Source organism: Monodon monoceros, unplaced genomic scaffold, assembly GCF_005190385.1.
Source record: "Monodon monoceros isolate NGI ecotype Baffin Bay Population unplaced genomic scaffold, NGI_Narwhal_1 Super_Scaffold_12, whole genome shotgun sequence".
Lineage (NCBI taxonomy): Eukaryota > Metazoa > Chordata > Mammalia > Artiodactyla > Monodontidae > Monodon > Monodon monoceros.
In genome coordinates, this window is record NW_021703768.1 from 55,784,403 (window position 1) to 55,809,111 (window position 24,709).

General features: G+C 40.6%; 1 protein-coding gene and 1 pseudogene across 1 annotated transcript; both read left to right on the plus strand.

Annotated features, from left to right (window-relative positions):
• Positions 1-1,979: 1,979 nt before the first annotated feature.
• On the plus strand, positions 1,980-24,375 carry CENPH (centromere protein H). Its single transcript, XM_029215614.1, has 9 exons — positions 1,980-2,183; positions 3,905-3,960; positions 13,240-13,288; positions 13,686-13,760; positions 16,088-16,144; positions 19,372-19,435; positions 19,763-19,814; positions 21,849-22,012; positions 23,869-24,375. The coding sequence occupies exons 1-9, from the start codon at positions 2,059-2,061 to the stop codon at positions 23,962-23,964; spliced, it is 738 nt and encodes a 245-aa protein (XP_029071447.1). The 5' UTR covers positions 1,980-2,058; the 3' UTR covers positions 23,965-24,375.
• Positions 2,576-3,468, plus strand: LOC114891663 (annotated as a pseudogene).
• Positions 24,376-24,709: the final 334 nt, after the last annotated feature.

Sequence of the window (24,709 nt, forward strand, 5' to 3'; positions counted from 1 at the left end):
CAGGGATCGAACCTGCACCCACTGCATTGGAAGGCGAAGTCTTAACCACTGGACCACCAGGGAAGTCCCCACAATCTTTTTATCACACTAAGAAAGTTAACAACTCCATATGTAATATACAGTACATAATCAAATTTCCACAATCATTCCAAAAATGTCTTAGTTTCATTTCTTTTTCCATACAGAACAATTGCCCTGCTTTATTTATTTATTTATTTATTTTTGGCTGCATTGGGTCTTTGTTGCTGAGCGTGGGCTTCTCCTTGCAGTGGCTTCTCTTGTTGCAGAGCGTGGGCTGTAGGCATGCAGGCTTCGGTAGTTGTGGCACATGGACTCAGTTGTGGTTCACAGGCTCTAGAGCACAGGCTCAGTAGTTGTGGTGCACAGGTTTAGTTGCTCCGCGGCATGTGGGATCTTCCAGACCAGAGCTCAAACCCGTGTCCCCTGCACTGGCAGGCAGGAAGATTCTTAACCACTGTGCCACCAGGGAAGTCCCAATTGCCCTGCTTTTTAACATGAATTGTCTAGGCCATTTTTCTTGTAGAATGTCCTTCATTCCGGATTTGTTGTCTGATTGTTTCTTCATAGTTAAGTTCAGGTTATGCATTTTGGCAAGAATATTGGTGATTTGCATAACTTATGCATCACTGGAGTCACGTATCAGATTGTTAAACACTACTGGTGATACCACATTTGATCATCTGGGTAAGGTGGTAACCACCAGATGAGTTTTGATGTAAAGGTGCTGTTCTCTTTTTAGTTTTAACGTTGATTAACGATACTTGCTTTGAGTAGTCTTATCTCACTGGGAGTGGGATGATGGTAATTATCTAATTTATCCTCCATTCTGTATTATTGGACATTGATTCCGATGCATGCTCAGATTGGAGAACCACTGCATAGTCTTCATCCCAAATTTGGCCTGTGGACACCTGATAGGCAACTGCTTGAAAGGATGAGATTGATGTGAGATATTGGAAGACATCCCGATGAAAGCAGTTAAGTGCAAAAAGAATAGGGTCACTTTTTTGTAAAGAAAAAAGGAAGCAAAATGTTCTTCCAGGAATTTGGCAGTAGGAGTGGTGAACCGGACATTTTACATCCGACCGTGCCTTTGAATCTTTTACCAGGAGCTGAATTACTTTGATAATAGGAAGAAAGGGGAGAATTGTGTGAACAAGTATAACTCAGGGACAACTCGCTATAGAAGGGAATGCTCGGCTCTGTTGTTCAGAGGCCCGAGCTGCTTGTGCTTGTGCAGCAAAGACTGTCCCTCTTACACGACTGACCATAGTGAAAAACTACAAACCAGTCAGGCATTTATGTCCTGCGTTGCCCGGTCACTGCTCAGCCAAGAAAGCTCACCTGTAATCTGCCGGATCATCAAACTGACACTTGGGGGCACCCAACTCTGTTACGAGTTCGAATCTTACTGACAGCTGAATTTCAAACTGGAAGTCTGCATTGCCTCGTGGGGAGGAAGTGGGTATCTCCGAGCTTGGGCCACTCTTCTCCGCCAAATGAGGGGCCTGGACTTAATGAGCTCAGAGCAAAAGTCTACCTAACCCTCCAATGTTTATCTCTGCCAGCCTGCCGGGCACAGCCATCTTGAAGGCCGCGGATGGAAGGGGAGTGCTAAGGTGGGTCAGTAACGGCTATCCCAGCTCCAAGGCTGAAAGACCTGTGATGTCGGGGTTCTCCCCTCTAGGCCGCGGTGCCAGGAGCCGGGGAGTGCCCCCGAACGGCTGCTGCATATAGCCCTTAGCCCAGCACTCGACAGAGCTGACGCTAAATCAGAGTGCTTCCAACTTTCACTAGTGGTTTGTAACGGTTTTAACTAGTACCTGGGCCAGGCATGGTAAAAGAAGGGACAGCAACCAGCAGAGACCGGGGCGGAAAGGGCGGGCCTTGCGGAGGAAGGGGCGGGGCCCTGCGGAGGAAGGGGCGGGGCGGCGCGATGACCCTGCGGTCCCTTCCGGTGTCAATTTAGTGGCGGGAAAAGCAGCGCCTTCTAGTGCAGAGTGTTCCGGTCCTGAGTGGTATCTCTTCGCTCCGCGGATGGAGACGCAGTCCGAGGAGCAAGCCGCTGCCGAGGCCGCGGACTCCAGAGGGGAAGGCGAGCCGCCGCAGGTCGCCGGCCCCCAGGCGGCGCGTCCCGAGGACCGCATGGCGCTGCTGCTCAGGTTGTTCCCTCTGGCCGGCTGGGCGGGAACCAAGTGGGCGTCGTGGCCAGGAGCTCCCCGCTTTGCTTAGAAATGTCCAGGGTTCGAATTCAGCGTCGGTCGCTTAATGGCTGTGTGACTGCATCATTCACTTAAGCTCTTTAAGCCCCTTTTTTAATCTTGGCAAAGGAGAGAAAAATGACAGCTTCCTAGCAGAGTTGCTGTGGGCATTAAACGAGATATTCTGGAGTCAGCGTTTAGCAAAGGGCCCTTAGAGCCTACTGAGCTGTAATTAACGCCTCCTTTCTTACCCACTCATGCCCTGGGACCCCGATTTTCAAGCCCTTATGTGGGTTGCATCGAAGCCCTGATAACTTCGGAGGGAGGTGGCTCCGCCCTTTCCTGTTGTAGCTATGGCTCTTTTCAATGCAGAAGCTTCATTTGTTATATTTTCTACCAGGAAGCAACGTCTCTACGTTGCTAGGGCAAGATTTGATGATAAAGGACATCAGTCTTTTACACCAGTGGGCAACTGTGGCCCTGGCCTTATCCATCCTACTCTGTTGTTGTGTGACCCCCCTCAAGCTAAGGATGGTTTTCATGTGTTTAAATGGTTGGGGGGGGAAGTCACAAGAATATTTAATAACAGATGAAAATTATGTGAAATTAAATTTCAGTCCCCTTAAGTAAAGTTTTATTGGAACACAACCTCAGGACCAACCTTTTTTCTCATGATTATGTAGATGTCTTTGCCCAGGAGCTGCTCTGCAGGTTCAAGCTGATTTGATCTGGTCGGCTTACTATGAATGAAGAGTCTCTGTCAAACAGAGTTGTATTTCCCAAGACTCACCATCCTCTCCTTCAAAGGCCTCTCAAAGATGGAGGCATGCTTTCACCCATTCTCACATGATTCATGAACTTCTTTGTATTCTCTCAAGGTCTCACCCCAGTCTTTGGGCCATATACCCGACCCTCTGACAGTGAGTTGTGGGACCTGTGGACAGGGATAGGCAACAGTGATGGGAGATGGGAACTTAGTTATCAACAGTCTTTTATAATATATACATCAGAGGAAGTTTAGAAGACACCGGGTCGGAGCTCTTGCCTTTAACTATTCCCATTCATATTATCTGTGAGTCTTTGGATCTGATCATTCCCTATCCAGAGTTCTTGGAGCCATATAGGAAAATGCTACTGCAGTCCATTGTCAATTCTGGATGGCCATATTAGCCACTGTCCACAGCTAGAGTATCCCATGGCCTTCTTGAATGCATATATGGGCTTCATCAACTCCTGGAAAGAATAGCTTCCCTGTATTACCTTCCCCTATTCCCTTATTTGTTGTGTTTTCCTCTTAGGAAGAAATGCCCAAAAGAGGTCCTGGCTACCAAACACTATTCTCACAAAGGTCCACCTGACTCGTTTTGATCTATTTCTTTGTGTAGCCCTTATCTTTAAGCCTCATTTCAGTGTGGCCCATTAAGAATAAATTTAAAAATCAAATTTTAAACTTTTCCTCACAGATGCTGTTTTCCTACTGTATTTCATTTTGAGTATTTTTCTGAGGCCTTAAATTCTTTATACCTGTTTTAAATAAAATAGGCCAAAATGGAAGACCTTAATGCTGTTTATTTATACTCATTTTGTTGCATCAAATTGCCAAAAAGATGAGTTGATTTATAATATAGTAATGAGTAAAACCTCAATAAGTATATAACTTTCTTCTCTTTATCTGTTTTCAGGGTAAGAGCACAGACCAAACAACAACTCTTGGAATATAAATCAATGGTTGACGCAAGTAAGTATTTTCATTTTCAAATAAGGTTTTGTGAGTTTGTTGATGAACAGTACTACAGGGAAAACACCAATTTTACAAAAATATATTTATTTAGGGAATGGGAGGGCCAGCATAATGCAGTACTATACCCTGTAAGAATGCAAAAAGCAGGCTTGCCCTGGCCCTAAGGAACTAGTTAGGAATTCAAGAAATGTATATAAAACAAGTAAATAACAATTCAGGACAATTAAGTTCTGTTGATCAGAGAATTTGGAAATCCCTGTGGGCTTAGGGTATCACAAAACTTGCTACCATCAACAACCTGAACATTAAATTAGCAGATTAGATGATTGTTAAGCAAGTGATCTGAGACCTATACTTTGAGAAACACTGGATTATTGGCATGAGAGCAGAAGAGGCATAAAGGCATAAGTAAAAATTTTCAATTCTAAACACAGAAAAATTTTAAATTTATCTTTTAAAATTATTAATCCAGAAATCTCAGGGACCAAGAGAGTAGTAAAATGATGGTTTAGTCATCCTGAAGTAATAACCACCTAATAGCCACCTGATTTATTGTAAGCCCTTGGGTCACAAAGATAGATTTTGGTTACTCTTTCTTTCCCTATGAAATAAGCTTAAAGAGTAAAATCAAATAGTACACTAGGTGGAATCAGGAATTGTGGAGGAACTTCCCTGGTGGTCCAGTGGATGAGACTCTACGCTCCCAGCTCAGGGGGCCCAGGTTCAATCCCTGGTCAGGGTACTAGATCCCACACGCATGCTGCAACTAAAAGAACCCACGTGCCACAACGAAGATCTCGTGTGCCGCAACTAAGGCCTGGCACCTCCAAAATAAATAAATAAATCTTTTTTAAAAAAAATTGTGGAGAAGCCGAGGGACCTCATAGATGTCTTAATCAGTTCCCTGAATCCGTGTTTGAACTTAGGTAATTTTTGAGCTCTGCTCAAGCTCTCTTTAAGGCCATAGATCTGAAGGCATTTCTGGTGTGTTTTCCATCTCCATTCCAGGGTTTCTAAAGTCATATTTTGCAAAAAACCAAACCAAACCAAACCCTAAAAAAATGGGCCCCCCAACCTCTTTTCTGCTTACTGTAACTAGTAACTATAGGAACTAGGATATGAACCAGGCCTTCTTGCCTCCAAAGCCATATCCCTTTTGTTACATCGATAATGCTTACCTCCTGAAAAAGAATATCTATTACATATATAAAATATATATAAATGTGTATATACATATATATATATGTAAAACTCAATCACTTTGCTGTATACCTGAAACTGATACAACATTATAAAAAACATTGTAAATCAACTATACTTCAATTTAAAAAATGCTTAACTCAAAGATGGTTAGTAGGTCCCTGCCCTTCCCCTGGAGGAATTAATGGTGTTCTTGTTTCCAAAGCCCGTGTTCCTTGTATTAAACCAATTATGTTTACCTTAGAGATGAGAAGTACAACATACCTAATGCTTTTTCTGGCATGAGAGCCCACATAATAAAAAAGTATATTTAGGGCTTCCCTGGTGCCGCAGTGGTTGAGAGTCCGCCTGCCAGTGCAGGGGACACGGGTTCATGCCCTGGTACGGGAAGATCCCACATACCGCGGAGCGGCTGGGCCCGTGAGCCATGGCCACTGAGCCTGCGCGTCTGGAGCCTGTGCTTCGCAGCGGGAGAGGCCACAACAGTGAGAGGCCCGCGTACCACAAAAAAAAAGAAAAGAAAAGAAAAAAAATGTATATTTGATCTTAGATGTTGAGGTATAAGGGAAAAGCTATACAGAATTTGGACCACTGAAGAATTATCTCTATGAGTATTCCTGCACTCATAGTTGAATGAATTGATGCTAGGGATGGAGATGTGGTGTTGAACAAGGCAGACTTTACCCTCATGGAGCTTAAATTCTATGTAGCAAAACAGGTAAGCAAAGAAACATGTGAGATAATTATGAGGTGAGGTAAATGTGATGAAGGAAATATTGGTGTGATAAGAGGGAGTGTCTACTTTAGACAGAGGAATCAGAGATGGCTTCTTTGAGAAGATGACCTTAAAGCTAAAATCCAAGTGATAAAAGAGTCTGCCTCCTCCTGCAGTTCTTGTTTTCCCTGTATAGATAATTTTATTTTTAAGGGCTTGTGACATCTGAAAACTTGAGTAGATTTAATAGTCCACACTCTAGAATTTCTACAACTAAAGGAGAGGACAGATTTGAAGCAAACCATAAGTAGTTAGGTTGTAGTCTTTGAGAGAAGATATTTGTCTAAAATTGATTGTGTTTTACCATTAAAAAATATATTACTGAGGGCTTCCCTGATGGTGCAGTGGTTGAGAGTCCGCCTGCCGATGCAGAGGACGTGGGGTCGTGCCCTGGTCCAGGTAGATCCCACATGCCGCGGAGCGGCTGGGCCCATGAGCCATGGCCACTGAGCCTGCGCATCCGGAGCCTGTGCTCCACAACGGGAGAGGCCACAGCAGTGAGAGGCCCGCGTACCACACACACACACACACACACACACACACACATTATATATATATATATAACTGAGACTTTCTTGCATGAAGAAATTTTTTTTACAATAAGTGCATCTATTTTAAGGGTACAATTTGATGAGTTCTAACAAATGTATACATCTCTGTAACTACCACCACAATCAAGACGTAGAACATTTCTGTCACACCTGCCCGTGCCACTTCACACTCAGTCCCCACCCTGACCCCAGCAACCATCAATTTGATTTCTGTTGCTATAGATTTGTCTTCTAGAGTAGTGCTGTCCAATACAGTAGCCACTAGCTACAGATGGCCTTTTAAAGTTAAGTTAATTAAAATCAAATAAAATTTAAAATTCTTTGTTGCACTAATCACATATCAAATGCTGAAGCCACAGTGTGGCTGGTGGCTACCATATTGGACAGCGCAGATATTAAGCATTTCATTCATCACAGGACAGTGGTTTGGACAGCACTGTTCTAGAATTTGATGTAAATGGATTTATATGGTATGTATTTTTTTGTTTCTGACATCTTCCTTTTGTGACTTAATTCGTGTAACAAAATTCACCATTTTTTTTTTTTTTTTGCCGTACATGGGCCTCTCACTGTTGTGGCCTCTCCCGTTGCGGAGCACAGGCTCTGGATGCGCAGGCTCAGCAGCCATGGCTCACGGGCCCAGCCGCTCTGCGGCATGTGGGATCTTCCCGAACCGGAGCACGAACCCGTGTCCCCTGCATCGGCAGGCGGACTCTCAACCACTGCGCCACCAGGGAAGCCCTCACCATTTTTTTTTTAGTTAATTTATTTATTTTTTGGCTGCGTTGGGTCTTCGTTGCTGTGCATGGGTTACTCTAGTTGCAGCGAGCAGGGGCTACTCTTCACTGCACTGTGTGGGCTTCTCATTGCAGTGGTTTCTCTTATTGTGGAGCACGGGCTCAGTAGTCGCAGCGTGTGGGCTCAGTAGTTGCAGTGAAGGCTCTAGGGTGTGGGCTTCAGTAGATGTCGCACGCAGGCTCAGTAGTTGTGGCGCACGGGCTTAGTTGCCCCGTGGCATGTGGGATCTTCCCAGACCAGGGATCGAACCCGTGTCCCCTGCATTGGCAGGTGGATTCTTAACCACTGCATCACCAGGGAAGTCCCCTGTCAGTCTTTTTAAATTTTAGCCATAAAAAAAAAAAAAAAAAAAAATTTTAGCCATTCTAGTAAGTATATAGTAGTATCTCATGTGGTTTTAATTTACATTTCCCTAATAACTAATGTTGATTATCTTTTCATGTCTTTTTGGCAATTTATACATCTACTTTTATGAAGTAGATGTATAAATCTACTTTTATGAAATATCCATTCAAATCCTTACCCATTTTTTTTTTTAAACATCTTTATTGGGGTATAATTGCTTTACAATGGTGTGTTAGTTTCTGCTTTACAACAAAGTGAATCAGTTATACATATACATATGTTCCCATATCTCTTCCCTCTTGCATCTCCCTCCCTCCCACCCTCCCTATCCCACCCCTTCAGGCGGTCACAAAGCACCGGGCTGATGTCCCTGTGCCATGCGGCTGCTTCCCACTAGCTATCTACCTTACGTTTATTAGTGTATATATGTCCATGCCTCTCTCTTGCCCTGTCACAGCTGACCCTTCCCCCTCCCCATATCCTCAAGTCCATTCCCAGTAGGTCTGTGTCTTTATTCCTGTCTTACCCCAGGTTCTTCATGACATTTTTTTTTCTTAAATTCCATATATATGTGTTAGCATACGGTATTTGTCTTTTTCTTTCTGACTTACTTCACTCTGTATGACAGACTCTAGGTCTCTCCACCTCATTAAAAATAGCTCAATTTCGTTTCTTTTTATGGCTGAGTAATATTCCATTGTATATATGTGCCACATCTTCTTTATCCATTCATCCGATGATGGGCACTTAGGTTGTTTCCATCTCCTGGCTATTGTAAATAGAGCTGCAGTGAACATTTTGGTACATGACTCTTTTTGAATTTTGGTTTTCTCAGGGTATATGCCCAGTAGTGGGATTGCTGGGTCATATGGTAGTTCTATTTGTAGTTTTTTAAGGAACCTCCATACTGTTTTCCATAGTGGCTGAACCAATTCACATTCCCACCAGCAGTGCAAGAGTGTTCCCTTTTCTCCACACCCTCTCCAGCATTTATTGTTTCTAGATTTTTTGATGATGGCCATTCTCACTGGTGTGAGATGATATCTCATTGTAGTTTTGATTTGCATTTCTCTAATGATTAATGATGTTGAGCATTCTTTCATGTGTTTGTTGGCAGTCTGTATATCTTCTTTGGAGAAATGTCTATTTAGGTCTTCTGCCCATTTTTGGATTTGGTTGTTTGTTTTTTTGTTATTGAGCTGCATGAGCTGTTTGTAAATTTTGGAGATTAATCCTTTGTCAGTTGCTTCATTTGCAAATATTTTCTCCCATTCTGAGGGTTGTCTTTTGGTCTTGTTTATGGTTTCCTTTGCTGTGCAAAAGCTTTGAAGTTTCATTAGGTCCCATTTGTTTCTTTTTGTTTTTATTTCCATTACTCTAGGAGGTGCTTACCCATTTTTTAATTGCATTGTTAGTCTCATTGAGTTTGAGTTCTTTAATTATAACTGAATACATGATGTATTCTATTAAACACTAAAGAATAAAATATTCACTCCTTTAAAAGCAAGAATACAGTCCTTTTTCAGGTAAATAAATAAATATATGTGTGTGTGTGTATATACATATGTATACATATATGGCAGAAATTTTCTCCTAGTTTGTTGCTTCCTTTTTTACTTCCTTAACATTGTCTTTTTTTTTTTTGCAGTACGCGGGCCTCTCACTGTTGTGGCCTCTCCCATTGCGGAGCACACGCTCCAGCCCGTGCAGACTCAGCGGCCATGGCTCACAGGTCTAGCCGCTCCACGGCATGTGGGATCTTCCCGGACCAGGGCATGAACCCGTGTCCCCTGCATCGGCAGGCAGACTCTCAACCACCGTGCCACCAGGGAAGCCCTAACATTGTCTTTTGAGGAGCAGAAGGCATTAATTTTGATGAAGCACTATTCTTCACTCTTTTCTTTTGTACTTTGTGGTTTTTGAGTTCTATCTAAGAAACTGTGACTACCCCAAGGTTGCAAAGTTTTCTCCTGTGTTTTGTTCTAGATGTCTTAAGGTGTTAGGTTTAAAGTACAGGACTGAGATTCTTTTTTTTTTTTAAACATCTTTATTGGAGTATAATTGCTTTACAATGGTGTGTTAGTTTCTGCTGTATAACAGTGAATCAGCTATACATATACATATATACCCATATCTCCTCCCTCGTGTCTCCCTCCCACCCTCCCTATCCCACCCTTCTAGGTGGACACAAAGCACCAAGCTGATCTCCCTGTGCTCTGTGACTGCTTCCCACTAGCTATCTGTTTTACATTTGGTAGTGTGTATATGACCACGCCGCTCTCTCACTTCGTCCCAGCTTGCCCTTCCCCCTCCCCGTGTCCTCAAGTCCATTCTCTATGTCTGCGTCTTTATTCCTGTCCTGCCCCTCGGCTCTTCAAAACCATTTTTTTGTTTGTTTTTAGATTCCATATATATCTGTTAGCACATGGTATTTGTTTTTCTCTTTCTGACTTACTTCACTCTGTATGACAGACTCTAGGTCCATCCACCCCACTACAAATAACTCAATTTCGTTTATTTTTATGGCTGAGTAATATTCCATTGTGTATATGTGCCACATCTTCTTTATCCATTCGTCTGTCGATGGACACTTAGCTTGCTTCCACGTCCTGGTTATTGTAAATAGAGCTGCAGTGAACATTGCGGTACATGACTCTTTTTGAATTATGGTTTTCTCAGGGTATATGCCCAGTAGTGTGATTGCTGGGTCGTATGGTAGCTCTGTTTTTAGTTTTTTGAGGAACCTCCATACTGTTCTCCATAGTGGCTGTATCAGTTTACATTCCCACCAACAGTGCAAGAGGATTCCCTTTTCTCCACACCCTCTCCAGCATTTATTGTTTGTAGATTTTCTGATGATGGCCATTCTTAATGGTGTGAGGTCATACCTCATTATAGTTTGATTTGCATCTCTCTAATGATTAGTGCATTTCTCTAATGAAAGGATGTTGAGAATCCATTCATGTGTTTGTTGGCAATCTGTATATCTTCTTTGGAGAAATGTCTCTTTAGGTCTTCTGCCCATTTTTGGATTGGGTTGTTTGGTTTTTTGATATTGAATTGCATGAGCTGCTTGTATATTTTGGAGATTAATCCTTTGTCAGTTGCTTCATTTGCAAATATTTTCTCCCATTCTGAGGGTTGTCTTTTGGTCTTGTTTATGGTTTCCTTTGCTGTGCAAAAGGTTTTAAGTTTCATTAGGTCCCATTTGTTTATTTTTGGTTTTATTTCCATTTCTCAAGGAGGTGGGTCAAAAAGGATCTTGCTGTGACTTATGTCACAGTGTTCTGCCTATGTTTTCCTCTAAGAGTTTTATAGTGTCTGGCCTTACATTTAGGTCTTTAATCCATTTTGAGTTTATTTTTGTATATGGTGTTAGGGAGTGGTCTAATTTCACTTTTACGTGTAGCTGTCCAGTTTTCCCAGCACCACTTATTGAAGAGGCTGTCTTTTCTCCATTGTATATTCATGCCTCCTTTATCAAAAATAAGGTGACCATATGTGTGTGGATTTATCTCTGGGCTTTCTATCCTGTTCCATTGATCTATATTTCTGTTTTTGTGCCAGTACCATACTGTCTTGATTACTGTAGCTTTGTCATATAGTCTGAAGTCAGGGAGCCTGATTCCTCCAGCTCCATTTTTCTTTCTCAAGATTGCTTTGGCTATTCGGGGTCTTTTATATTTCCATACAAATTGTGAAATTTTTTGTTCTAGTTCTGTGAAAAATACCATTGGTAGTTTGATAGAGATTGCATTGAATTTATTGATTGCTTTGGGTAGTATAGTCATTTTCACAATGTTGATTCTTCCAATCCAAGAACATGGTATATCTCTCCATCTGTTTGTATCATCTTTAATTTCTTTCATCAGTGTCTTATAGTTTTCTGCATACAGGTCTTTTGTCTCCTTAGGTAGGTTTATTCCTAAGTATTTTACTCTTTTTGTTGCAGTGGTAAATGGGAGTGTTTGCTTAATTTCTCTTTCAGATTTTTCATCATTAGTGTGTAGGAATGCAAGAGATTTTTGTGCATTAATTTTGTATCCTGCTACTTTTGGAGTAACTTTTGTGTATGGTGTGCGCTAAGTAAGGATAAAGGTTCATTTGTTTTCCATATAGAAATCCAGTTTTTCTAGCACTGTTGAAAAGACTTTTCTTTATCCATTGTATATGTGTAGGTCTATTTCTGGACTTTTTCTTCTGTTCCTTTGAGGTATTTGTCTATCCTTACAATGATACCATGCTGTTTGGATGACTGTAGCTTTATAGTAAGTCTTGATTGTCAGCTCTTGTAAGTCCTTCAACATTCTTTGTCAAAATTGCTTTGATTATTCTTGGTCCTTTTTTTTTCTATATGCATTTAAAATCAGTTTGTCAATTTCTACAGATTTGACTGGGAATTTAGTGGGATCTATAGATCAGTATGGGTGAAATTGTTATATTAGCGATAATGATTCTCCCAATACATATAGATAGTTTATCTTTCCATTTCAGTATTTTGTAATGGGGTCTTCCCTGGTGGCGCAGTGGTTAAGAATGCGCCTGCCAGTGCAGGGGACATGGGTTCAAGCCCTGATCTGGGAAGATCCCACAGGCCACGGAGCAACTAAGCCCATGTACCACAACTACTGAGCCTGTGCTGTAGAGCCCGTGAGCCACAACTACTAAAGCCTGTGTGCCTAAAGCCCATGATCCACAGCAAGAGAAGCCACCGCAGTGAGAAGCCCGCACACCACAACGAAGAATAGCCCCTGCTTGCCGCAGCTAGAGAAAGCCCACACGCAGCAATGAAGACCCAACACAGCCAAAAACAAATAAATAATTAAATTAAATAAACTTATAGTATTTGGTAGTGTTCAATGTAGAGGTCATACATGTATTTTGTTAAATTTATCCTTAAGTATTTTGTGTGTTTGCGTGCAATTTTACATGTATTTTTAAAGTTTAATTTCCTATTGTTTGTTGCTAATATATAGACGTACAGTTGTTTTTTTTTTTACATTGATCTTGTTTTTTGTTTTTTGTTTTTTGCGGTACGCGGGCCTCTCCCATTGTGGCCTCTCCCGTTGCGGAGCACAGGCTCTGGATGCGCAGGCTCAGCGGCCATGGCTTACGGGCCTAGCCACTCCGCGGCATGTGGGATCTTCCTGGGCCGGGGCACGAACCCGTGTCCCCTGCATAGGCAGGTGGACTCTCAACCACTGCGCCACCAGGGAAGCCCTGTGATCTTGTTCATTTTTTACTCTTTTTCTATCATTCCATAACTGTGCTGTCCGACGTGGTAGACATTAGCTCCATGTGACCGTTGAACACTTGAAATGTGGTTAGTCCTCATTGAGAAGCACTGTAAATGTAAAATATGCACAGAAGAAAAGAATGTGAAATATTTCAGTAGTAATTAGAAATTGATTACATGTTGAAACGATAATATTTTGGATCTGTTGGGTTTAATAAGCTATATTAAAATTATTTTCATTTGTTTCTTTTGTAGTGTGGAAATGAAATTAAAAATTACATATTTGGTTTGCATTTGTGGCTTACATTATATTTCTTTTGGACAATGCTTTAATAAAATACTACTAACGTCAAAAATTTATTTATTTGTAGATGAAGAAAAAACTCCAGAACAAATCATGCAGGAAAAGCAAATTGAAGCGTAGGTCATATTTTTAAATTTTAGTTGTGGCTTTTACAGATTTAATAATATTATACACCTTATAATATTGTCTTTCTTTTTCCTTTCCTTTTTTTTTCCAAGTAATTTGTCATGCACGTATTGAGAAGTTGTTGATGTGGGATGTAGACTTACATGCACATGAGTGATCATATTAGCACTTTTGGCATCCTCCACACCTTAACAAGATACTTAGCGAAGTATCATAGCAGGAATCAGTTTACCAAATCTGTAAATGCATAGGTGTTGGGAGCCTGTGGAATACTTTTATTTAGAGAACAGGCATTTAACTTTCTTCAAAGATTTACTTTATACCTTTCTTCAAGTAGTTACTTTTTCTGATATTGCTGAAATTCTTTTGTTCATGCTTCTTTGGCAGTAAAATTGAAGAACTGGAAAAAGAAATTGAAGAGGCAAAAATTGCTTTTGAAATGAAAAAGCTTGCGTTAGACAGGTAATTATTACCTTTTTTTTTTTTTTTTTTTGCGGTATGTGGGCATCTCACTGTTGTGGCCTCTCCCGTTGCGGAGCACAGGCTCCATACGCGCAGGCTCAGCGGCCATGGCTTATGGGCCCAGCTGCTCCGCAGCATGTGGGATCTTCCTGGACCGGGGCACGAACCCGCGTGCCCTGCATCGGCAGGCGGACTCTCAACCACTGCGCCACCAGGGAAGCCCAATTATTGTGTTTTAAGTATGCAAAATGGGTATGGCTCAAGGTGGAGGGGATATTTTAACTAGTCTGAAGTAATCAATCAAAATGATGTTTAGATAATGGTCCCACAAATTTTGAGCCCTGAGAGAAAAGTTACGTCATTCATTAATGTCTTCAATTGAAGAAGTTACATAAGATAAGGTTAATAAGGAAATGTCAGTCAAGACAGTTAAAGTGTGAGGTTAAATCTCATTCTGTGTTTGAAATGATTATATGGATTCATTTACTCCAGTAACTTTTTTTTTAATATTTGTTTATTTATTTTACTTTTTGACTGCATCGGGTCTTAGTTGGGGGACGCGTGATCTTCATGCGGCGCCTGGGCTTCTCTCTAGTTTTGGCGCTCGAGCTCAACAGTTGCGGCATGCAGGCTCTCTAGTTGTGGCTTGTGTGCTCAGTAGTTGTGGCTCAAGTGCTTGGTTGTCCCGCGGCATATGGGATCTTAGTTCCCCAACCAGGAATCGAACCTGTGTCCCCTGCATTGGAAGGTGGATTCTTAACCACTGGACCACCAGGGAAGTCCCCTATTCCAGTAACTCTTAATGGAGTAAAAGAATTGTCATTGAGTTTAAATATATTTTTAATTTTAGGCTTTGCATATATATTTTAAAATTCATTCAACAGATATTTGAGTGCTTCCTGTGTCGTAAGCTTTGTGCTGGAGCTGGCATACAGTTGTTAATAAGACAAACAGTGGCCTCTATTATAGACTTATGATCTGAATTAATAATCTCAATTAAGTGAATGACTTTTAACAGTTTTTTCCTTGTATTTCTGGCCGTCCCAGATGAATTTATTTACATTTAATTGAAAAGTAGTTAAATCCCTTTTAATTGCTTCTAGCAGTGAACTTTTTTCCCTCATTTCATATGCTGGCTTATTATATAGATCGTATTTTTTAACTAAGGTGGCTTCAGAGCTATTAAGATATCCCCCTTTAATGAAATGACTAATATTGCTGAGCTGATTGCCTTTTTTTTTTTAATTTATTTTTGGCAGCTTTGGGTCTTCATTGCTGTGCACAGGCTTTCTCTAGCTGCGGCGAGCAGGGGCTGCTTTTCTTTGCAGTGCATGGCTTTCTCATTGCAGTGGCTTCTCTTGTTGCGGAGCACAGGCTCTAGGTGTGTGGGCTTCAGTAGTTGTGGTACACAGCCTCAGTAGTTGTGGCTCTCGGGCTCTAGAGCGCAGGGTAAGTAGTCATGGTGCGCGGGCTTAGTTGCTCCGTGGCATGTGGGATCTTCCCGGACCAGGGCTCAATCCTGTGTCCCCTGCATTCGCAGGTGGATTCTTAACCACTGCGTCACCAGGGAAGCCCCTGATTGCCTTTTTGATATGATTTATTAGCTATTTGAATTTAAAAATAAATTACAGTGCTTGCTTTTACATAGACACATTTTAAAGTTCACAGCCAAGTATGGTTTTGTATTCCCTAACTACACATTTTGGGTTCCTGTTGATCTCTGTAGTACCTTTTTTTTTCCTTCCAGTTTTATTGAGATATAATTGATATACTGCACTGTATAAGTTTAAGGTGTGCAGCATAATGTTTTGACTTGCATCCTGAAATGATTATCACATTAGGTTTAATGAACATCATCTCATATAGATACAAAATTAAAGAAATAGCAAAAAAAATTATTTTCTTGTGGTGAGAACTCTTAGGATTTATTCTCTTAACAACTTGCACATAATAACTTACAGCAGTGTTAAACATGTTTATTGTGTTGTACATTACATTTTGTAGTGCCTTAATGCTTCCTCGCAGCCCCGCACCAAGGTGGATGGCTTGGAGAGCAAGTTCAGGCTGGGTGTCAGGTCTGCTCAGCCCCCCTCTCTGGCCATATGCACAACTGCATGCAACAGCCGCATCCATATTGGTGTTCCTTCATATTTCTATAACTTACTTATCAAAGTATTTCCCATATGATACTGTTTAAAAACCTACTTTTGTTTTATGTTATATTTAAAGAGAAATCAATCTTTACCTTGTTGTATTTTTAAATTTTCTTTTTCAGTGTACCCTAAATGTTAACCATGTTTTATAATGGAAGCTTTTTTCCTCTATAGGATGCAGCTTTCAAGTGCACTTAAAAAACACATGGAGAAAATTAACACCAAGACTAGGTATGTTTTTTTTTGTTTGTTTTATTTTATTTTTTCTGGATTTGGCAAGGATGGGAATAAGGGAGATCCGCATAATGACTAGTTCTATGAATTTTTTTTTTTTTTAATTACCTGTCACTACCGACCACCTTTATCTGGGGAATAAGAAACATGACAAAAAAAAAAAAAGAGAAACATGACAGAATTTCTGTGGGCCCTTCTCATCATTACAACTTTTATAGTCCTGTTGACATTTTGTTTCATATGGATCGGGACCGTAAGACGCAATGGAGGTTTTACCTATACAATATGGGGTTTTTTTTTTTTTAATATTTATTTATTTGGCTGCACCAGGTCTTAGTTGCGGCATGTGGGATTCAGTTCCCTGACCAGGGATCAAACCCAGGCCCCCTGCATTGGGAATGTGGAGTCTTAACCACTGGACCACCAGGGAAGTCCCCAATCTGAGAATTTTGAAGGAAGATTGTTTTTGTTTTTAATAAATTTATTTATTTTTGGCTGCGTTGGGTCTTTGTTGCTGTGCGCGGGCTTTCTCTAGTTGCGGTGAGCAGGGGCTCCTCTTTGTTGCGGTATGCGGGCTTCTCATTGCAGTGGCTTCTTGTTGCGGAGCACGTGCTCTAGGCGCATGGGCTTCAGTAGTTGTGACACGCAGTCTCTAGAGCGCAAGCTCAGTAGTTGTGGCACACGGGCTTAGTTGCTCCACGACGTGGGATCTTCCTGGACCAGGGCTCGAAACTGTGTTCCCTGCATTGGCAGGCGGATTCTCAACCACTGTGCCATCAGGGAAGCCCCTGAAGGAAGGTTTTGAAAGTTAACTTTCGTTTGGGATTTACTGTAAAGCAGGAGCAATGCTATCTCATTTAAGCCAACTCAATGAGATAGGAAATATACTCCTCATTTTTGTATTGGCAGAAATGATCTTGCATAGGTTCAATAATTGGCCGGGCAATCAAGGTCATCTCTAATCTGAGCCTAAGTGCCTGGCCACTGGGGCCTTACCTGTGATTTTATCTCCCAAAGCTCTAATCTTGTGATAAAATACCACCACCACCACCACCCCACTGTTGGCACAGGAAGAGTACAGAGATGGATCTGGCACTTTCTCTATCTGGACGTCTTAGCCCTGACTGATACCCATTCCTCCCATATTCCATTTAACTCCAGGACTACATAAATCCTAAAATCTGAATTTGAACTCTCTAAATATTGCTCCCCCACGAAAGGAGAGCTTAAAACATTCTTGAGTTAAAGGAGTGCAGGATAGATTAATCACATTGACACCAAAGACAGCACAAAGGCCAGGTAGGCTGAGGCAGCGCCTTTAGCCTGTCTTAAAGTTTACAACCACGTATAGCTGTAACTAGCAGAAAATGAGTTCAGCTCTCAGGTCTGTGCAGATAGTCCCCTTTTTCAGCCTCCCAGGTAAACTTCTACAGTGTTTCTCACGCCTGGCTGATTATCAGGATAATTAGTATTTTCACAATGGCCACATTGCTGGTCCCATCCCAAACCTGCTGACTCAGAATCTCTGAAGATGGGGAGCTGGCAATCCACATTTAACGAGCCTCCCAAGGGAATGTGGCACTCTGAAATATGAGAACCACTTTTCTCATCCAGTCTTATTTCCACCCTTTTACTCCAGCCGTACTAAACTGCTTGATCTAGGTAATCTTCATAATTACACTTGAGCATTGAACAACCTGGGTTTCAACTGCCCAAGTCCACTTATATGCAGGTTGTTTGGGGTTTTTTTCAATAAATATGACACCTGTATTTTCATTTTACAGATCTTTAAGTTAACTAAGTATGGGGGAAGATTTGTGTTTAGTTAGAGGTCACAGTATGTGGAATCAGAAGAACTAGGGTTTGATCCAAACTGTTTCAGCTTTCTGCCCTTGGGTGAGTCATTTAATTCCTTTATTTTTGAGGCAGAGATAGCAGTGCTCTTGATTGTGTGGGATGGTTGGTGTCCCTAACCACTCACCCCACCTGCATTGTTCAAGGTTCAACTATACTTTACATCTTTTAAGACTCAAGGATTTCCCTTGTTCCACCCTTTGCACAACTCTTAGAAGGGTTCATATCCATTACTGGTTGTAATGAAACCATATGATGGTTGTGGATTTATTTTTTCCCCCATAAGATTCTTTCCTCTTTGAAAACATGTACTATGTTTTACTCTGTTTTATATTCCTGGTGCCTGGCACAGTCTTGCCATGTAGTAGTCACTCAGAAATACTTGGAGGGGCTTCCCTGGTGGCGCAGTGGTTGAGAATCCGCCTGCCAATGCAGGGGACACGGGTTCGAGCCCTGGTCCAGGAAGATGCCACATGCCATAGAGCAACTAAGCCCATACACCACAACTACTGAGCCCGCACACCTAGAGCCCTTGCTCGCTGCAACTAGAGAAAAAGCCCGTGCGCAGCAACAAAGACCCAGCACAACCAAAAATAAATAAATTAACTAATTAAAAAAAAAAAGAAATACTTGTTGGAGAAATGGGGATAAAAGCACTTTATTCACTGAAACTATTCTGTATGATATGATAATGGTAGATACATGTCATTATACATTTGTCAACTCATAGCATGTACAACACCAAGAATGAACCCTAACCCTAATGTAAACCATGGCCTCTGGGTGATAATGATGCGTCAGTGTAGGTTCATCATTTGTAACAAATGGCTCGCTCTGCTGCGGGGGAGGCTGTGCAAGCGTGGGGCCAGCGTGTACATGGGCTTCCCTTCCACTCGGTTCTGCTTTGAACCTAAAACTTGTCTAAAAACTAAAGTCTGTTTCCAAAAAAAAGCTATGTATTAGCAAGCTGTTAGGGTTTTTTCCCCCTAAATATGAGATTTTTAGAAATGTTCCTGGGGAATTCCCTGGCGATCCACTGGTTAAGACTCCGAGCGTCCACTGCAGGGGGCACCGGTTTGATCCCTGGTCGGGGAACTAAGATCCCACATGCCGTGCAGTGCAGCCAAGAGAAAAAACAAAAGAAATGTTATTTGATATTCTTTGTTGTCTGTGAGCAAAAATTTTTCTAGGGAAATGCATCTCTAATTCTAAACAGAAATTTAGTTTACATCAAATTTTTCCAGACTTATTTTGTTAAACAATGACTTTCTATTGAAGTGTACAGTGAATATAATGAAAGTAAATATATACTAACTGATTTCTTAATTGAGTTTTTTTAACTGTTAATCATATTTTTTATTCCTTTTCAGTGTGCTCATGGATAACATGAAACAAATACTAAGTCTAAATAAATCAGTAATGAAATCACAGCAGGTAACTTTGAATATAAAGCTGCTTATGCATTCTCATGATTTCAGTAACATTCTTGCTGGTAACTGTATGTGACTAAATAGGATTGCCCAAAGAGACTGATATGGTTGGAATTCACTGTCCTTAAATTTTCTCTCTTTTCCATAATTCCATTATTTCTGACTAATTATCTACTTATCATTTAAGCTACTTTTCCTTTCCCTTTTGTTGTGTGGAAACAGGAATTGAAAACTGGAGCTCTAGAAAATATGAATAGATAAATTCAGTGATTTAAATATTATAGGTGTGTTCTTAGGTTATGTGCCTTAATCTTTTTATTTCTAATAACAGGAAACCCGGGACTTGGAAGACAAATTGCTTGATGTTAGAAAGAAGAGATTGCGTATGTAGAACACTTTTTTTTTTTTTTTTTGAGAACACATTTTCACTTAATATGAAGATTGATAAGGCCAGATCTCTCAATCACTGAAAAATTTTTTAATTTCCTTAAAATTTTGGACATAGCAATTTAAAAAGTAGTATATAAAATGGATTTTGCTTGATTTGTTGTTTTAGAACTTTAAATCACAAAAATTAAGATATTCTCAGTGGGGGAAGGAATATCAAATAATACAAAAAAGTATAATGTGAAAGCCATACCTCCATCCTGTGTGACCACAGTTAGGAGTACATCATTCCAGGCCTTTTTCCACACCCATATAAATGTATTGAAATAAACATAATTTTTTTAAATTTATTTATTTTATTTTATTTTTGGCTGCGTTGAGTCTTTGTTGCTGCGCGCGGGCTTTCTCTAGTTGCGGGGCACCAGCTTCTCATTGCGGTGGCTTCTCTTGTTGTGAAGCACGGGCTCTAGGCGCGCAGGCTTCAGTGGTTGCAGCATGTGGGCTCAGTAGTTGTGGCTCTCGGGCTCTAGAGCGCAGGCTCAATAGTTGTGGCGCACGGGCTTAGCTGCTCCGCGGCATGTGGGATCTTCCCAGAACAGGGCTCGAACCCGTGTCCCCTGCATTGGCAGGCGGATTCTTAACCACTGTGCCACCAAGTAAGCCCCCTAAACATAATTTTTAAATGATCACTTGATGCATATGGTTCTACAGCTTTTTAACTTAATGAATATGAGATGGCTTTTTGCATTGAAATGTTTTATTGAAATGTATTTCAGAAGTAACACATATTCTCTATAAAGAATTTAGAAACAGAAAAACATACATAGGAAGTTAAATTTTTAATTTTATCAAGAGATAATCGATCTTCAATGCTTCTTATTTATAAAATAAAATTGGCATAATTTTATTCTGTGTTGTAAACTGCTGTTTTCATTTAACAGTATAGGCATGATTTATTATTTTAAAATATTATGTAGATTTGCCTTTTTGTAAGTAATCTCAGGATTAGAAGTAGTCCTGGTCATCTGATCTAATCACCCTTTGCTTTTTTTCCATTGCATTCCTGTCAAGGAACCAAGCTCCTGAGATATACCCATTTATGTTTTCAAATACTGTCTGTCCCCAACTTATGATGTTTCGACTTAATGATTTTTTGACTTTATGATGATATGCATTTAGTAGAAACTGAATTCAGATTTTGAATTTTGCTCTTTTCCTGGGCTAGTAACATACTCCATTGTGATGCTGGGCAGCAACATCAAGCCCCAGCTCCTATCAGCCATGTGATCATAAGGGTAAACAACCAATACACTTACAACTATTATGTTTTTCACCTTCAGTACAGTATTCAATAAATTACATGAGATATTTAACACATTGTTATAAAACAGGCTTTGTGTTAGATGATTTTGCCCATTTGCAGGCTAATGTAAGTGTTCTGGGCATGTTTAAGGTAGGCTAAGTTAAGCTGTGATGTTTGGTAGATTAGGTGTACTAAATGCGTTTTCGACTTAGGATATTTTCAACTTAAGATGGGTTTACCAGGAAGATTTGTAGTTTAGTTCTCAGAACGTTTCGGGAACAACAACAAAAAATGGTTGATGGTATTTATCCCTGGAGAAGGGAATCTTACCTTTCCTTGAAAATTCATCTTGTCGATATTTTAATTTTTGTAAATAAAGGGGGGGAAAGTATTTCCTTACATATATCTCCTGCTATTTTTTTGGCAACCCAGAGTAAGTCCTCTTTGACATGATGCCACAGCAAACATTTGTAGACAGTATCATTGTCATACATACATACCTTGAACATCTCACAGAGGACATTACTAAGTATGAAATTAAAATATTGGTGTTTTGCACCAGAGAAATCATTTTCAGATCAAAATGGAACTGCAGCCTAAAATGCTGCTTATTAAAAATTTTCTCTTGACTGAAATAATCAGTAACTGTTCTGCTTCATAAGTTTTCAAGATTCTTGTTTATAGGAGTTATCATATATAGTATATCGTTTTATTTTTAACCCAATAGAGTTAAAACAAGCTTCAGAAAGGAAGCTTTTAGAAATACAGACTGAAAAGAACAAACAGAAAGATGATTTGGGTAGTATGGAAAATTCGGGGAAGATAAAGACCATACAACAAAACCTGGAGATGGAGATACAGATTACTACAGTTATTCAACATGTGTTCCAGGTAATATTTTTATAAAATAGGAAGTGGGGTAAAGAACTTTTCAAAAGTGAATGGTTCTATTACTTTCAGGCTTATTTTCATTTAGTTTTCTTTTCTTTTTTTTTTTTTCATTTAGTTTTTGATCTTACTAAATAATTCAGTACTGAATATCAAGCTGTTTACATATATCTTGAATTTATGTCTGTTTAGCATTTAAGGCTTTGGTTTTTTGTTATAGTTAGACCTTAGGCATTTATAAATGGAAATGATATCAGCCGCTCTGTGGAGGCAGAATGGTATAACGATGGAGAACATTAGACTTCAAGTTGGGAAGTGGGGAAAACATGGATGCAGGTGATGGGAATCTAGAGTTAAGATCCTACCAGCTACTTAATAGTTGCTGAGGGACTTCCCTGGTGGCACAGTGGTTAAGAATCCGCCTGCCAATGCAGGGGACACGGTTCGATCCCCAGTCTGGGAAGATCCCACATGCCATGGAGCAAATAAGCCCTTGCGCTACAACTACTGAGCCTGCATGCCACAACTACTGAAGCCCACGTGCCTAGAGCCCATGCTCTGCAAAAAGAGAAGCCACCGCAATGAGAAGCCCACGCACCGCAACAAAGAGTGGCCCCCGCTCACTGCAACTAGAAAAAGCCTGCACACAAATAAATAAATTAAAATAAATAAATTTTTTTTAAAAGTTGCTGACCTTGAGGAAATTATTTAACTTTTCTAAGCATTAGTTTCCTTGTGTAGGAAGAGTGGTTATTAGAACTAAAGGTGATAATTCATGTTAATCTGTTTAGCATAGTGTCTGCTCGAAGCAAATTCTCAATATTGGTAGTTATTGTCATGTCAGGATTTTTTTTATTTTTTAAGTTTATTTATTTTTTGGCTGTGTTGGGTCTTCTTTGCTGCACACAGGCTTTCTCTAGTTCTGGCGAGCAGGGGCTACTCTTTGTTGTGGTGCTTGGGCTTCTCATTGCAATGTCTTCTCTTGTTGCAGAGCACGGGCTCTAGGCGCAGGGGCTTCAGTAGTTGTGGCACACAGGCTCAGTAGTTGGTGTGCAGGGGCTTAGTTCCTCCACGGCATGTGGGATCTTCCCGGACCAGGGATCGAACCCTTGTCCCCTGCATTGGCAGACGGATTCTTAACCACTGCGCCACCAGGGAAGTCCCCATTATGTCAGTTTTTAAATTTTATGTGTTCATTTAGCCTGGAGGTTTTTCTTTACTTTTTTTTTTTTTTAATATTTATTTATTTATTTGGCTGTACTGGGATCTTCATTGCTGCGTGCAGGATCTTTAGTTGTGGCATGCGAACTCTCAGTTGCGGCATGTGGGATCTAGTTCCCTGACCAGGGATCAATCCCGGGCCCCTGGTATTGGGAGCACGGAGTCTTAGCCACTGGACCACCAGGGAAGTCCCTCTTTACTTTATTTATTATTTTTGGCTACATTGGGTCTTCGTTGCTGTGCGCGGGCTTTTCTCTAGTTGTGGTGCGCGGGGGCTGCTCTTCATTGTGGTGCGCAGGCTTCTCATTGCAGGGGTTTCTCTTGTTGCGGAGCATGGGCTCTAGGCGCGCGGGCTCAGTAGTTGCAGCACACGGGCTCAGTGGCTGTGGCTTGCAGGCTCAGTAGTTGTGGCTCTCGGGCTCTAGAGCGCAGGCTCAGTAGTTAAGGTGCACAGGCTTAGTTGCTCCATGGCATGTGGGATCTTCCCGGACCACGGCTCAAACCCGTGTCCCCTGCATTGGCAGGTGGATTCTTAACCACTGCGCCACCAGGGAAGTCCTGAGGATTTTTTAAAAATCTTGTTAAATTTTTAAGAGTACTTAGAACATTAATTAAAAAATTTTTTTTCTTAATTACAGAACCTCATTTTGGGGAGTAAAGCCAACTGGGCAGAGGATTCTGCCCTTAAGGAAACTGTTCTGCAGCTTGAGAAGAATCTCACCATGATCCAATAAGAATTCTGTTTTGACGTATTTTTGTTTCTGTCTTTAATGTCATTTAAATTGCAAATTTTAAGTGAAATGCTTTTCAGTGTTTTTGGAGCTGTTCTAATACTGCAATTTTTTTTTTTAGCTTAACAGTGGTACATGGAATTTACTGCTTTAAATATGATAAAGTGACTGGCATAATCTAAAAGAATCTGAAAATGTTAGACTTGGAAGTGTCCCAAAAGATATCTAGTCCAGCTTTCCACTGAATGTGGACTTTTTTTTTTACAACATTCCTGTAAGTCCCAACTCTCATTTGGAATACTTCTCTGTATTTATTTGTCAACCAAAATATTGGAAATTTAGAAAAGCATATCCACATCTTTATTTTTTTCACCTGTCAATTGTATTTTATTCAAATAAATCTCATTTTAGTTCTGTCTCACTAGAGATTTTCTTTTGCCTTTTTAAAACAAATTTGCGATATAATTGATATATAACATTGTGTAAGTTTAAGATGTACAACATGTTGATTTGACCACCATGGCATTAGCTAACACCTCCATCATGTTACATAATTATCATTTCTTTATGGTGGTGAGAATATTTAAGATTACCCTCTTAGTAACTTTGAAGTATGTAATATAGTATTGTTAACTAGAATCACAGTGCTGTACATTAGATCTCCAAAATTTATTCATCTTCTAACTGCAAGTTTGTACCCCTTGACCACCATTTCCCCAGTTCTCTCACTCCCCCATCTGCATTTTTA